The sequence below is a fragment of the Trachymyrmex cornetzi genome, unplaced genomic scaffold, assembly GCF_001594075.2.
Source record: "Trachymyrmex cornetzi isolate Tcor2-1 unplaced genomic scaffold, Tcor1.1 scaffold875, whole genome shotgun sequence".
NCBI lineage: Eukaryota > Metazoa > Arthropoda > Insecta > Hymenoptera > Formicidae > Trachymyrmex > Trachymyrmex cornetzi.
Window position 1 is genome coordinate 22752 of NW_017300218.1, and position 17571 is coordinate 40322.

Genomic DNA, 17571 nt, shown 5'->3' on the forward strand with positions numbered 1-17571 from the left:
CTATTCACAATGACTGAAGAAATCAAAACAAACGTATATAAATACATTGTAACCCAAGATCAATGTACTGATCTCACGAAACGAGATTTATCCCGTCTCCTTCTCTATTTAGGAAGGCAACGACTTTTCACGCGAAGATAAGAGCTGTGCGCCCTTGAAGCAGGGGGTAGAAGGGGTGAAAGTCGAAGGTGAGAGTCGGGCGCCCCTGAAGCAGGGGGCAGGGGGGGGTGAGAGTCGAAGGGGAGAGTCGGGCGCCCCTAAAGCAGGGGGTAGGAGAGAGTGAGAGTCGAAGGTGAGAATCGTGTGCCCCTGCACTCTGCAGTAGGAGGGGTTAGAGTCGGAGGTGAGAGTCGTAAGCCCCTATAGTAAAAAGAAGTTATTTCGTAAACTTCTTTTGTTTATAACTTCTTAATGAGTAACGTCCTGCAATTAAAACTTCCTCAGGGTCACTCGGCCCTGGTAGCAAGCTGACGTCAAAATGACGTCAAAATGACGTAGTTTGCTACCTGGGGGGTCATGACTTTGACAACATATGTCAAGGTCAAGGTCATTGGGGGGGGCTCCCCTAATCCACATATTTACCATATATATATACACACTACGCAACAAAATTATCGCAACAAAATTTTTCATCGAAATTTTGCTATTTTTTAAATGCACGTAACTCGGTCAATTTTTATCGTATCAAAACGATTTTTTTTTATTTTGTAGGTAATTATCTGCACTTTAAGAAGAATTTGATGCGAAATTAGGTGCAAATCGATGCCACATCTCCATGTTTTGATAAAGCCCAACCATTTTTTTTCTTAAAAAATTTCATTATTTGGCGCGCTACCTGGATCGCCCCGATTTTTTTTCAAAATATCACATAAACCATTGTAAAGTGCACTTTTCAACAATTTGAAAAAAAATTCGAGTCTACGATTTTTTTTGACCGAGTAATGTCATTTTGAAGTTATTCGGGTGTTTTTAACGAATATCGCGATAGAGTCAAATGCTGAAATCTCATTATGGGGAAGGATCCGTATTGAACATTAATTTTATTATGCAGAGTGAATACTAATAAAAAAATACAAAAAAGCACAGGATATTTTATTTTCTTACTAAAAATGCCTCGGCTTACTAAAATTCAATCTGTTCAAATTGTGACCCTGCTAGAGGCGGGATTGAGTCAGAGCGCCGTAGCAATTAAAATGTGTGTTAATCGCTCGACGGTATCGCGTGTTTTTCGGTACCAAGAAACAGATTCTTATCGTCGGAGGCCTGCTCAAGGTCGACCTAGGGTAACTACGAATCGGGAGGATCGCAGCATTGTCAATGAAGCTCTGCGTGTCCCAACAAGGGTTGCGCGACAAATCGGGAATGAAGCTTTACCAAGCAGACGAATTAGTACTCAAACGATAAGAAGACGCCTTCACGAAAGAGGTACAAGATCACGAATTCGTGCTAGAGTGTCCATGACAACAGTGCATTGGCGAACTCGTCTACGTTACGCCCGTAATCATCAAAACTGGACGGCCAGACAGTGGAGAAATGTGTTGTTTACAGATGAATCACGATTTTGTCTGTTTGGGAATGATGCTAGGATCCGAATTTGGCGACGTAGACGAGAGCGTTTTGAAACGAATCATGTTGATCCAATTCGAGCGTTCGGTGGAGGATCCGTTATGGTATGGGGTGGAATATCAATGAACCATCGAACAGATCTAGTGATTCTCCAATCCCCAGGATTCACAGCGGTACGTTACATAACAAAGTTTTGCGTGATTCCAATGCGTCGACAAATTATAGGCCGTGATTTCATCTTGATGCAGGATAATGCACTTCCCTGTTGCGAGGGTAACTCGTGAGTATTTGGCAGTAAACAATATACAGTTACTGCCTCATCCATCTAACAGCCCAGACCTCAATCCTATTGAGCATGTATGGGTGCGGTCCACTTGGCGCTACAAATGCTTTGAACCGTTTGGAGCGTTGTTTTAACCGGTCCACATGGCGCTTCAAATGTGTCCCAACAGCACGTATGACGTCATTAATACATCACAGGTTTCTACTTCCACCTTATTTCCAATTGCTTCCAATGCTACTGCTTGGAGAGGTAGTTTAACTGAAGCGTTTAGTTTGAATATACAAAACGCGGGAAAGCATAATAATAATCGAACGAAAGTATATCTGTAAAGCTGATTGTTAAATTTACATATTATATCGTGGCATTGTGCTACATATATTACTACAAATCGTGCTGTATGGTATATTGTGTATATTATATTATTAAAAATAAAAATTGTATAAACTATGCCGATTATAAGGTTACATGAAGGAGATACTGGAATGATTCATAATCTAGAAGTTTCCGAAGAGGATGCTATTATCTTCATCATAAATATAAGTAAGCGATTCTAAAAAAAACTTCACAGTTCACGTTAGCATGACTTTCATTTTATCCGTAATAGCAAAATACGTACTAACGCTTCAAAACGCTTCAAAAATTGGTCCATTTGCATACTGTTGGCAGCATTAGTAATGCTAATGGACCGTTCTATAGAACCATATGAAAGTGAAAACGTTTGAAGCGTTTGTAGCGCCAAGTGGACCACACCCTATGGGATATGATGGGTAGGAGATTACGTAACTTGGAGAGCCTCCTGCTAATCTGCAAGAGCTTGAGAGAGCTCTACATGAAATCTGGCACGAGATACCTCAAGATTCAATCATGCATTAATATGCAAGAACGTTTAGGAGAAATTATCCGACGCCGAGGTGGCAATACACGGTATTGAATGCCTCTAACACTTGACCGCGCTGGCATTAGGCAAATAGGATTTGGAGTCAGAAAATACTGTGGAAATGACGAGCCACAGGGTCCCTAATTTGACAAATGGTTTACATAATCGGACCTTTTCAGGGCATTACCCGCATCAAAGTGATGCGTAAAGTCCGATCAGCAACCTCCTCGCGGTACGTATCGGGTAATGCTAATGCTGACGGTATTCGTTAAAAATGTCCGAATAACTTCAAAATGGCATTACTCGGTCAAAAAAAATCGTAGACTCGATTTTTTTTTCAAATTGTTTGTTGAAGGGTGCACTTTACAATGGTTTATGTGGTATTTTCGAAAAAAAATCGGGGCGATCCAGGTAGCGCGTCAATCAAATTTTTTAAGAAAAAAAATGCTTGAGCTTTATCAAAACATGGAGATGCGACATCGACTTGCACCTAATTTCACATCAAGTTTTTCTTAAAGTACAGATAATTACTTACAAAATGAAAAAAAATCGTCGATACGATGAAAATTGACCGAGTTATGCGCATTTGAAAAATAGCAAAATTTCGATGAAAAATGTTATTGCGTAGTGTGTATATGCATATAAACCGTGTTCTTCGGTAAGCAATTAAAAGTTATAAATAATTTCGACGGATCTTTAAAATATTCATATCAAAATAATAGAATTAATATAGGTATCTTTATGGAACACAAAATCCATTCTATATTTATAATAATTCACACTGGTTTATTGCTTTACAAAATTTATACGCGTTATGTCTTATTCAGTGATCTTTAGTAGTAATTAATATCTTGTTAACTATTTGTAAAAATTGCAAAATGATACAAAAACTTTCTGATTTTATAGTCTGTTTAACTTGTAAATGTTGTATCAAAAAGTTTGGGACATTCTGTATAACAAGTTTATATAGTAGAATAATAATTTATTGTTAGTTTTATATTATATGTCATTTTAAAAAAGTGTGTGTGTAGTAAAAACTTTTTAGAGAAAAGGAAATCACAAAGGTTTTATAAAACGTTTTTTAATCAATAAACTACACATTTTAATGCGTGTACGTAATATAAAAAATTTGCTTTGAAATCAATCATTACTATAAATAAATTTTTTTCACATTTTTATTGCAAAATACAAGAAATATATAGATTTATTACGAATTGATTGGCAAGGAGAAGCTGCATATTATTTCAACTATGTTTTATATCTTTCAAAACCAATGTTATTTCCGATTATACATTACAATTCCTAAGACTTTTCATAACACTTGTTGCAATCATATGTAGACGATTAAGTCAATTAATTTACTTGCTCTTCATAATACATATATTTACGTAGTAAAAATACTAGAAATTAATAGTTGATGTTTCTTAACAGAATTTGATATAACAGAAAAATGTTGAAGTTTACAAGAAGCGTTTTTATCTCAAACTTCATTTCATGCTGAAATTTCTATTTTATGCTAGTGCTGATTCACGATTGATCTAAGTTGTACAAAGATCGAAGTGCAAATCAACATTGTAAGAAGTAAGAAGTATATTTACTCGTAATAAATTACACGAGACCAGTTATGCGATTGCGTGTCAAGTCTGACAGTATAATTGTCGAATACTTCACATAACTGAAAAATGTATTTAAAATTTACAAAAAAATATTATTAAGCACCAAGATCCATCCTTAGCTATATTTAGCGCTTCTTTACTTATTTATTGATTTATTTATAATTGCTCTTTATCGCGTTTTTAAATCTTATGCATTCTTTTCGCAAGACACTAAGCGAATGCATTGGCAGATGTTGCAGGATGATCATGCAAACATATTTGCAAAAATTTTTACTTCGAGTACTTCGAGTTTACTATCCAAGCAATGAAATAATTGTGCTTGCAATAACATCATTCACATCGTGTATTTCTGATAACACGCTCATCGATACGCTTATCGTGCATGATGTTTATGATGATTTGTGTAATTTTTTCCTACCTCCATTCACTCTTCACAGCGACAGGCTATTCTTTCTTTAATTTTAAATCTGCTTGCTTCGTTTCGTTTACGAAATTATTCACCATCACGAATTTCCTCGCCTTCACCATTTTGCGCAATTGTATTAAAAATTTTCAAATCTAAAGACTCCTCGTAGTGTGATTTAGCGAATTATCGCAAAGAGAACGAGTAATGATAGTCATGATCATGATGCAAGTAGATCAAGTAGTCTATCATGGTCGTGATAAAGCAAAAATGGCTTCACGACAGCTCGCATTGCTTTGAAGGTTTGAACATGTTCTCTACAATCATCTTTATCATAGTCTTTATATTCGCGCATGAATCATTTGAAACGCGTATGCATGCACTTAGGTATACTTAAGTAGGTTTTTTTTTTTTAAAAAAAGCAGATCAATAAACTTCATCAGAATCTGGTGTTTGGTAACTCAAGAACTGAATAATTCGAATTATCAAACATTATTTAGCTAAAATAAAGAAAGATAAAATAAAATAACATATGTAAGATAAAATTGTAAAACGAAAACTTTATACAGTTATCACAATAACAAGACAATAGAATATGTTTAAATTAATTTATCTAATCAGTTATTTTTATTTTCGTCGAAACTGCAAGTTATGTAATACAACGCTACGTATAATTGTACCATATTCATTAGAGAAGAATTCCTGTCAATCAGAGTAATTTAAACGTACATGGAAGTTCAGTGGATCAGATGAACAGTACATGTATATGTATAAACGGCCGTACTCTTTACGACACGCAATTAAAAGTTATAAACAATCTCAACGGGTTCCTAAAATAATCATATAAAAATAGTAGAACATCTCTATCGAGCACATAATTCATTTCACGTTTTATAATTCATCCTGATTTGTTCTACAAAGTTATACGCACTACATCAGATCTACCGTGCAATTCAAATTCAATTATATACAGACATTGTGAGACTCGTTCCGCCTAACTTCTAGAAGTTGAAAATGGATAGATAGTTTTTTATACGTGAACGCAAAATCTCTCCAGTAGGAAAGAAGAAATTTTTAAGAATTCAATTTCCTATGATAAATTCCCGCAGATTTCTTTAATTTTGCAGTGACATTGTTGCGGGATAACAAAATCGCGACTCCATAATCCATGTAAAAACATCGATTAACATTCGTGCTGCAACAACGACAATCTAAAACATTTGTACCTAATCTACATGTTCGCTTATTGCGATTTTCTAAGGCGAAAATACAGTAATACGATTAATATTAAATTCGAAGAAAGATTTTTCCACTTTCCGAATTATATCTTCTAATTCCGATTTACGTACATTTTGTCACGCAGTTCATTGTTATTTTTCATTCACGTCGAGCTACAATCTAGCACGTTCAACGATTAAAGAATACGAAAAAATTATTAAATTTTACAGATCGTTTCACTGTAATGCCCAGTATTATACGGTATTAATTTACCGAAAGCGCTTCTCATACATTTTATTGCAGTCTGAAAATATGATCGTTATTCTTACAAAAATTCTGATATTACAAAAAAATGCTCGGTATAATTCGATATGTTACATCAGACATTCGTTCGATAGAGTCGCTATCCTATTATTTCCAATTCTAGGTACACAAATCAAATACGTATACATGTTTCTTTCTTTCTTTGCATCTGTGTCAAAACTCTATGTTCAAAATCTGTGTTAAAATTTTAAGTAAAAACATAACGGGTTATCAGTCTTCTTGTCAGAAGAACGTTAAATATGTTCTCGATTAAAACAGTCTATATTTTATAATGATCTTTAATCGTCTGTTTTATGGCAAATGTTTTCACAAGGAAACCCATGTGACTATAATTTGTTAATAAATAATTATATTAATTATATAGTCAGTTAAACATTAAGAATTGTTTAAAAATAAAATTTCTGAGTCGTGAATTAATGATTTAAATGAGCATGGAAATATCTATATATTATATTATATATATAACTTATTTTGTGCATATATATTTGTAGTCGTTTAATATTTAACACCGCACTTTTCTTGGAATTAAACTGTTACTTGTTATCGTTCACAATTCATCGAAATAGTGAGGCGAAAATATACATCAACATTTTTGTTTGTATCACTAAATAAATTAATAATCTCTATATGTGTTGTCCTAAAGTCTACATATATGTATATACAATTTGAAAGTCTGATATAAAGTTATCTTCTTGGAAAGCATAATTGAAAAATTAGGAACGTTATTGTACTAATAAAAAAGTTAAAATGGGATGAAGAGAATGTAAGATAATATCATTTTATAGTAGCAGTTAATTGATCATCCGACATCAATTTTCCCATTCCTTTCACATTATCCTATCCCTTTATATATGTCATATAATATTGCTAATTTCTAATCCTTTTTTTCTAAGTACAGTCGAGTACAATTCTCTAACGACGAAATATCACTTTATAATTATCACGACGCTAAAACGTTGTAAACAACTATTTGATTTGTCTGATAATTGATAATTGGGTGAAGTCGCGTTAACACGATCGAGTTATATCTACGATAAAATCATTAATATCATTTTTTACGTTAGTCTTATGAGATTTTAATAAATTATTTCTTATTTTTTATCTGCAACATACGATCTGCTTCTAGTTGAAGTTGGAGAAGTCGGTTTTTAATTTGATTGATGGCGCGGATATCTTGATCTGTGGTTTTATAGGATCGACTGGCCGAGTGTGCCGCTGCGCCTGCTGATGACTAGTCCTTACGGCGTTTTCCAATTTTGTTTTCAACTCGGTGGACTGTGACATCAATGTCTTAAATTCCTAACAATATAAAATAATTATTAAATACTCTCATATCATTCGGAATTAGAAAAAATTTTTTTAATATTGTACCTGCGGATACTTTGGCCCGATCTTATTGAGCCATTGAAAACTCTGTTGATGGAGGCTCGCTTGATATTTTGTAGCGCGCTGGAGCTCATCTCCTTCCAGTAGGTAATTGATTAAAATTGGTACAAGTAAAGTCAGCATTTGAATACCTAGTAATTTCACAAAATATTATACGTATGTTAAGCTTATTTGAAATGTATTGTTTGAAATGTATAGTAAATAATTAGCAACTAATTAACACATTAAAAGATTAGATTGAAGACCACACTTTCCACACACCTTGTAACAGATCTCCTGTATAGCGTGTAACACATATCGCATTAATGTTTTGTATTAATGTTCCATGAGCGTTAATTTTGTGTGATAAAAGTTTATAAGTTCAACTAAGATAACTTACGATTAGAGAGATCGGCGAGTCCTATGAGGGCTTCTACCGTGCTGATGCACTCCAATGTGAAAGTCAGTTCCATGTCATTTGTCACCTGCTTGCTCTTGTCGCTGTATAGGTATTCTACCAGACGTGGTGCAAGCGCGTGGATGTATGGAGTACTTATATTACGTTCCGGATGCAGAAATATCGTTCTTAATGTTTGCACACATTTCAGCTTCACCTGAGTGCAAGATTATTCAAAATTACTTTCAAGATCAATAATTAGAAGTAACGTTTTTTTCTTTGTCATTAACTCACCGTTAAATTTTCAGACTGGAACGCATGCCGAAAATGGTTAATACATGGAAATTGCAGATTTGGAGCACTCACTACTTCCGGTGACGCATGAAGCACGAATACTGCGATGCCTAGCATCATTGCCACTTCATCCATCTTAGTTTCGTCATTGCCTATAAAAACAAAATAGATAAAATAAAAATAAGTGAAATATATATACATATATGTTAATTTCTTCCATTACTACGATAAATACTTTATATTTCAATATAAGAAACATGCGTGCGATATATATTTCATTTTGATTTCTGATATTTTATGAATAAGAGATATGCATTTTAGTTCCATGTTTCTCCTCTAAAGGATAAAGTTAACGTACCTGTTTTAGCCAGATCGATAATCTTGGCAAGCGCGCTTCGTAGTAATCCTGTCCATTGCTCCTGACTTCTGTGATCCCGAGCGTATTTGTTATTAGTGAGACTCTTAACGCAGTGCAACGCAGCGTGAACCGGTGTTTCCGAACTGGATTTAGTGCTATCGTTGTCCGTACGTACCGCGGTTTCGCGTATTACGCCCGTTGCCAGATACAGCAGTGTTGGTAGAATTGCTATTGCGCCTTTAAGAAACAGAATAAATACTATGAGACTACTGATTAATATTAACGACGTTAATTACATAAGCGTTTTATCAAAGTACCTTGCGGAGAGCACAATGTGGGAAGAGACTCCATTATACTGAAGGATGATGCGATTAGTTTGCCGCTCTTCTCAGACGACACATATCCCTTCTGAGATAAAATGGCAGTAGCACCACCGGGATTCGGATTCAATGCTGGTATCTGCCGCACTAGGAGACACAGACATACTTCCAGAACAGCAAATACTAATGATTTGCCCGGCGTCAGCTCACCACTCTCTTCTCCTTCACCCAGTAGATCCAGTTCCAATGTTTCATTGTTTTCTTGATTCGCCGTTGCATTATCTTTTACAAAAAGATATACGTTTTTATATACATGATAAACTTGTGCGATGTAAAAAATTGTCAAAATTATCGAAAATTTCGGAGATCACGTACCTTTGAGTTTCAATTTTTTTCTCGCTGTAAGATCTTCTTGCGCTGCTTTCATCACTTGTTTCAACACTTCCATTACTATCATTTGGATGACATAACTCTCTCGTGTTAAAAGCAATCTTTAAAGTAACAAACGTACCAAAATATCAGTATTATCTAATAAAAAAAAGATTTATATTTTTACATATATATGAAGAACACATACCTATGAAGAACATTACATAATTCAATAGGTAAAGAACGATCCGTAATGAAGACCTTACGTGCCCATATTGAATCAAGTAATGTATATAACGCATTTAAACATGTCTTTATATTTTGCTGGGATTCGGAAGAGCGAGGGCTGCACAAAGCTTCCATACATATACCTGCAAATAATTATGATAAAAAAAGAATGTTGCATATTCCTTTAAAACGTTATCACACACATAAAGTAAATTGTGTTGATATTATATACACATACAAGCAGTTTTAATGTTTTATTACATTACATACTTACCAAATAATAAGTGAAAACGTTCAACATTTGTGTTAGTTTTAGAAACGGTAGTTTCATCGTTGTTGTTATTATTGTTACGATTATTATTATTAGTAAGATTCGCCGTTGCTTTTTCCTGATTACTGTCTCTCATTTCAAATCCTCTTGCATTGAGCCAAAGAGTCGCGGCATGGAGGATCGGCGCCCACGATTCTACATAGTGAGGACGCGCGGACTCCATAGTGTCTGTCGTGTAAAAGGCACCACCATCATGCGGCAACTGACTGGAGAATTCTGGGAAAAAAATCATAACGATAGTTTTAATTATCCGAATAAATAAATCCAAAAAAGATATGTGCAACATATAAAAAGACATAATAAAAAGTAATTCTGAATAATTATTTGTTAATATTAACATATTTATGACATTTTTCGAGTAACCGCGGACGACATGATTAGTCTCGAAATGCAATAGGTTGTAGTAAGCTTCAAATCGTAAGATATTGATCAATCACAGTGAATGCGAGGAGGATAATTAAGTATGAGATCAGTTAAAATTGCTTATAAGTTACGGTGACTACTAAGGGTCACATTAGCAGATCATGACGCATAACTGACGTGCACAGATATTATACACACTTTAGGTTACAGAAATATCGTTATCATCTCTTGTATAGGAAATGCTTGACTGACGATAGGGTAGAATAATTATGACCTATATGATGATCATATCGTGAACGTATTAACACGTAGTCATTATGGTTCTGCATTGTTATTCTTCTCTCATTATATTCCTATTATTCAATAATACCTGGCGGCAGAGAGAGTAATGCGTGATCTCTCAACGCTGATAACCAATGTTGACTCAGACTCAGAAGCTCTGGTTGAACGAGGCTCAGCAAACTTTCGCTTTGGAACTCGAATTCTCCAAAATCTTCCTCGCTCGCTTCGTCGACTTGATTCGCATTTCGATTAGTCGTATCTTTGCTATTCAATGCGGATCCGTCTCTTATCATTGCAACTACATATACCTGTTAAAAAAATATAATTTAATTTTCTCTTTCTTTTACAGATTTCTTTTACAATTTACAGATATCTTATCTTTGTTATATTATTTCTATATTGAACATAATAATAGTGTCGATATACCTCTGCCCATGCTTTTAGGATCGCCAATCTTTCCAACGTTGATAAGCTCTCATTATACAGTTGCGGCCGAGTGTTGCCTTCTCTCAATTTCTCGAGAGATGATACAAGTAATTGATGCACCCTTCGTAGATCATTGAGATCCCTAGCGACGCCACTGCCGATCCATGCGCTGCAAGCCTCGCAAGCTGCAGCTGTAACATGCGACGGTGTTTCCGCGGAAAATGCTGGTCTTAAAGCAGCTCCGACCTTTAAACAGATTTATATTTGATATAATAATCATTGTAAAAATTACACAATTGCAAAAATGTAGTAGATTAAGACTTACTTGTGCTTGAAACTGCTCCAGCAATAAGTGTCCAGGAAACTCCGGTTCGGGAACTTTGGCAAATTTATCAATAATCTCTTGCAGAGTTTTGAGACCTTCGAGTCGCAATGGATCACAATCACTCGTTGCAGCCATGAACGCCATACGCACCAAGTCCGATAGATGTAATACCAGAAAATCTCCTGTACGATCCGAATAAGAGAGCGTATTAAAAATGAAGAAAAATTTGAAGAGATAGCAACATTATAGCTATATCAGTCGTACCTTTTCCCTTAGATTGTTGCATCTCTTTGGCCAGAGCCAGATCAAAGTGAGCCTGCTTGTTATTCATACAAGCTGCAACGATACGTCGGACGCATTGTGCCGCAAAGACTCTCGTTGGCCATCTCGGTGTGATAGACGGTCGTTGTTTAGTGGATTCGTCGGCGTGAAACTCAGCCTGATCATCGTCACCTTCCGCATCTGCTGATTCGTTATCAGCGGCGCTATCTTCCGCATTCGCTGCGTTGCCTTCTTCGATAGTACTTGATTCTATGTAACAAAGAAGAATATTTTATTCAAGAAATTATTCGTCAACCATTAATTAGAAGAATTTGATTGTTACCTGAAGCTATCGTGAGAACGTCTTTGCATAGTGATAACCATTGAGACAAATTATCGGCTGCTAATATTTGCAACATGCTTGTCAAAGTGTCATGAATGTCTTTGATTAGTTTACTATCAGTTTCCGTATCCAGCATACTGAATAACACGCCCGGGAGACCGGTTTCAGTGATAATGAGACCTTCTACCACATTAGTATCTCTGCTTTCATTAGCTAGAGTCATCGCATGCTCGCATACTTCTTTCGCTTCTCGTTGAGCGAGCTGCCGAAGACAGGATATCGCAGCTTTACGAAGAAGCAAATGATTGCTTGATAAGGTACGCTATAAATAAATAAGTATAAGAAATAATGAAAACTTTACGAAATTTCTCAGTATTCAAAAGATCCTTACACATAATGTAGGAACGAGGGAAGATAAATTGACGTGTCTGGGTGCAAAAAGATGTAACTGTTGAAGGCAGCCGGTTGCTTCGGCTTGAACGAGGGGATCCTGATGATCCTGCATAATAGCACACGCGCATAAAAATGACGACCGTGCCATGCAAATCGTTGAAGTATTGCCTATAAAATCAATGGTTCAATTATTTTCCTCAAAAACAATAGTCATATTTCGCATTTGCTCTATAATTAGTTGGGTACATTGTGTACCTTGCAATTCTGGTCCTATCGTCGTGATAAGCGCTGATAAAACTTTTCCGATGCATTGATGCACATCGATATAAGAGTGAGGAACATTGAGGAGAAGGGTCAGCGCTAAAGACAGGGTAGGCTCTACGTAACCTCTGAACATTGGTCCACCGGAATCAGCTATCAGAGCCAGAGCGTGCAGCGCCCAAACCTTAAAGAAAATTTATTTTATAATTTTTTTTTGTCAAAGTATAAAGATAAACAAAACAAGACAATATGGCAATATTTTACTTGTACTACGGGAGACGAATTATCTTGTGCAAGTGCGAGTAAGATGCTGACGCTAGTGTTAAGATGTTGGCTAGAACCCATTCCGCCAACGTATTTATGAAGGCAGCCTAACGCTAATGAGTGGCCGGTTCTGCTGGCCACATCGCGAGCCGATTTCAACCGATCAAAACTGGTCTGCGCCAATTCCGCTGTAAATTTGGGATCGGAGATCACTTGGGCCATTCTGCCAACCGCTTCTCCAGCCGCCCATCGTAAAATAGGGTTGCTGCTGATCAGCGTGCTGATGATAAGATTAGTGGCGGATTTCTTGACGTCTTCCTGTCCAAAGCCTGTTTTCGCCTCATTGAGACCCTTCAAGCCGCTCAATACGGCCGTAAATACGTTCATTTGTATTGCCTCCTGCCTTCCGGACTTAGTATGCTTTATACACTCGCTAAAGTGATCCAACATCTGCAGTCTGTGCTTATTTGCTACACGTGGGAATATCTGGCCGAATAATGCAACCGATAAATCAATCACCGCTACACCCAACGGCAAGGGACCAGGAATCATTTCAAACTATAATCATATACAAAATTTGTATTTAGATTTTTTTTCTGTATTTGTATATAATTCACAGTAATAAGATTTAAAACTAATTTATAGAAATATGAATTAAAAAAAATTTTTTTTTTTTTTTATTTATGTTGTATAAAATGATTAATTGAACTTACGTGTGGCATTGGTCTGTAAAGACAGCATGTATTATGTTCCAATGCCCCAGATCCCGCAGCACTATTTGGTTGAAGCTGAAAAAAAGATTACAAATTATAAAGTATTAATTTAATAAGATTAATAAAGTACAAGCTCTATAAATTGTAAAATAAAAAGTAAAGTTTCTTTATATAAATTCTAAAAAAATATTTACAAATTAATACATATATATATATATATATACATATATATACATTATTATATTAATAAAATAATATCATATCAAGATAAAAATGAGACCTAAAAATTAATTTTAATTAAAAATTAATCTATTAATTTTCATACATAAAATATTATAATTATATATATATACATAAGTAGAGAGAAAACAAAATAAAAATGAAAGGCACACTTTAAAGAACACCTTACTCACATGTTCCAAATCTGCCCTTCTGTTTGGTTCCATCTAAACACGAGGGTATTTAAAAGTTAACGCAAAAATTACATTTTATAAAAGTTTAAATTGCAAAGTATTTATTTTTTATATTTGAAATTAGCTAAATATTATATAAAATCTTAATTATCAAATAAAACATGAATTGCAGTCAAATAAAACACAACATAAAACAAGTTGCATATTCAAAGATTTTACAAAACATACATGTATTTTAGTTATTAAATCACAATTTTTTACTGGATAAGAAAAGAGTATAAGTTGTACATACATAAAATATGTGCGTGCAGTATTAGAATTAGTTTATGAAAATCGTTTTTAAGACAGTAACGTTTCCATAAATTTGTAATTTTTGGACAAGATCAAACAAGCAATGTTAAGCCAAACATTAGCCAAGATGTTATATATAGAGATAGAAACTATATTGTAATGTGGAATATAAAAATTCAAAATTCAAACTTACTTGGTCTTCTATTGTGCGATGATCGGTCTCCTGTAGCCATGTACCAAGAATCACAGAATCGTTAGCGTGGCAAACCACACTCAATAAGGAAGTAGTGGTATTTCCAGGATTATCCGTAAGCGTGAACTCTGATACCAACATTCTCAGAAGGTGCGTGTAAGAACCTATGTTATCATACAATAATGTAAATTCCAAACTAAAGACTAAAATATAAATATATTTTATAGTATTCTATTTATAGATTTTATACCTTCGAACATTTGCGGTGGTAGCAGCAACAACGTTTCATATAAGCGCAAACGAACCATAGCTGCAGGAGCTTTCAATTGTTGACCATAGTTCTTTAAAACAGGAGATAAACTGAAAAAATATATCCTAGTTATAGGATTGATGCTCCAAATATTTCTTTGTCGCGTTACATAAAAAGTATATCAATATTTAGTACTTTGTCAGCATTGCCAGAGCAGATTCGATCGGCGTGAGTAATCGCCGTGTAATATCATCGTTCAAAAGTTCCGGACAATGCAGCAGGAAACTGTACATAGCGGACAATGCGCCCGCACGTCCTTCCAAAGTCACTTGCCACGTGAAAGCATCGCCGCGAGCTTTTTCACTCTCAAGTTCTTTGTTCGAACGCGGGAAGGAGTTTCTCCATAGAAGTAACATTCTCGGTAATAAGCCTTTTACTACTGCCGTACCTATATACATATAAATTATATGTGCATATATACGGCTCAGGCTTAAATTATTATTCATTATTAAATAAAAGACATTTATACCTAAAGTCATAATTGCTCCTATCAAAAGCCATCCTGCATGCGTGCGATTTAAAGACAAACGGCTGTTTTGACTCGCACTTCTCAGAAGTTCTTCCGCTGTATTGAAAATTATCTGAAAATAGGAAACTCGATAATTAATCCCGCATGATTGATAATATAAAGTAGGGCATAATGCACAAGAGCAAATATACCTTTCCCTTAGTATGAGGGACTCCCAAAGGTGACAAACGAACACTTCCTAGCACCGCGGCAAGAGCACTGCTGTAACCGGCTATAGCTTCCGGTGAGCTACGCATATTCTCAATCCCATCGACACAGCGATCGATCAAGGGTGTTATTTGACTTGGTACTGCCACACATATGCACCGTAAACACCAGGAAGCCGCCAGTCTAGCCGCTTGACACGGATGCACCAGAACAGCCATTATGGCATCGATCAGACCTGAGATAAATACATAATTAACTACACTATTCAGACTATTTCTATATTAAAGAAAAAAAAAGATATGTTGTATACGCAAATACATACTTAGAGATTGATCGGATAGCAAATTTGTAGCTGTGGTACCTAATCCTAGTATCAGATTGCCCATTTCTTGTAATGCACACACTAATAAATGCTGACTGAATAACGTTTCTTGATTGCAATCTTTGGCGTTTTCCGGACTAAAATCTAATAAAGCCACAATAAGATTATGTATGACTGTACGTTATATTAAAGTGTGAAGAAAAGTTATTCTTACCGATGGAATTCATTTGCTTTAGAATAATATGCGCTATCTCTTTACAAGCGGCTGCTTGAGCTCCTTCTCCTAATAATTTGCCGATAGTACCGCGTAAAATGAAATTCACACATTTACGCGAGTATACCGCCTCGACGTGAGAACTAGCGGCTTTCGGATTTGTAACCAGATCTAAAACGTGCGCGATTAACGCTCCGATATTTCGTTCTAGCCAGGTACCGCCCAACATTTGAACAAATATCACGTATGCCTGTAATAGCATCAAATGTCCATGAGATGTTTTATCATGGAAAAATAAAGTTAAAGGCTTTTTAACTCAATAAGAAAAATGCAAATGATGTTCTGCTTTGTTTTTTTGAAAAATAACAGCAAAAATATTTTTTACACAATTATATAAATTTGTAAATTTTAAATGCTTTATCCTTTTAAGAAACCCACACCACCTCTTAAAAATCCAGACATCAGGATATTTAACACCTCTTCAAGCGAAGCTTGCTTAGCACCTTTGTTGTGCGCAACTATGTAATATGTACATTAGAATAAGATTTGGATAAATAAGTGCCTAAATTTGGATACATATTTTCATAATATATTTTTACTTTAATACCTGTGAGATTTTTTATCTTGGGTGAAGGAAGCTGCGTCATTGCCACTAAGGTACCCAGTAATTTAGCAATGGAGCATCTTACTTCGTAATTTGAACCTTCGAATGCCCGGAAGCACAGTGTTGCAACGCTTTCGATTTCGGTCGTATATAAAAACGGAGCATGATTCAACATTTCCAACAAACACTGTAAAAATAAATTATGGTAAATATAGAAAAATAGAGCAAATAATCAACATTTCTTTTATAAATATAAGTACCTTCGCAGCAGCACATCTTACTGCCATCACTCTATCGGTCAGGTAATGCCTGGAAACTTTGTATATTTCCTTATGCACATTAGTTATCGCAGATCCCATTCCAGCACACACCTAATTATAGGACAAATATACATTAAATTACAAACATATTTTATTTAGATAGTTACAAAAATTTTTAACAATACTGTCACCTTCTCTAACGTGTGCATAATTTCTATCCGTGTCTGTGATTCAGCAGAACGTAAGGACTTTATTAGGATCTGTACAGTTTCCTCATATGACCTGCCCATCATTCTTCCCAATTTCTCATACATACATCCCACACAGCAAATAGCAGCTCTAGGTAAACAGCATGTATGTATACATATTGCAGAATTACATCAAATTTGTTATTAATAAAATTAACAATATTCACAGTTTTGTGGGTAGAAAACTTGGTGAATCATCCTTATTCCTCAAGATATCATTGCATTTGTTGACAGTATCAAACAGCAGGAATGTGTCGCCTACACTGAACAAAGTTGCTAGGCACCTTGCAATGAGACGTCGAGTTGGTGGACCTGGTGCTCCTTGCATATGCCTCGTCAATTGCTCCACTAACTTTTGCTGACATCCTTTAATATCACTCTGCAAATATTTAGCATGATTAAAAATTTATCATAGGTATTATTAAATAAATAATTTCAATCATATCTCTCGTTAATAATA

General features: G+C 35.2%; 1 protein-coding gene across 1 annotated transcript; it reads right to left on the reverse strand.

Moving 5' to 3' along the window:
• Positions 1-6785: 6785 nt before the first annotated feature.
• On the reverse strand, positions 6786-16247 carry LOC108769201 (HEAT repeat-containing protein 5B). The gene is made up of 26 exons (XM_018520062.1): positions 16000-16247; positions 15786-15929; positions 15448-15698; positions 15257-15368; positions 14923-15175; positions 14728-14837; positions 14478-14641; positions 13581-13655; positions 12868-13425; positions 12598-12787; positions 12341-12510; positions 11950-12271; positions 11610-11876; positions 11346-11527; positions 11021-11266; positions 10683-10902; positions 9893-10165; positions 9599-9761; positions 9397-9512; positions 9019-9303; positions 8702-8938; positions 8344-8495; positions 8053-8266; positions 7935-7949; positions 7659-7804; positions 6786-7586 (listed from the first exon to the last, which is right to left on the reverse strand). Exons 1-26 carry the CDS (start codon positions 16226-16228, stop codon positions 7410-7412), a joined length of 5271 nt encoding a protein of 1756 aa, XP_018375564.1. The 5' UTR covers positions 16229-16247; the 3' UTR covers positions 6786-7409.
• Between the last annotated feature and the right edge of the window lie 1324 nt (positions 16248-17571).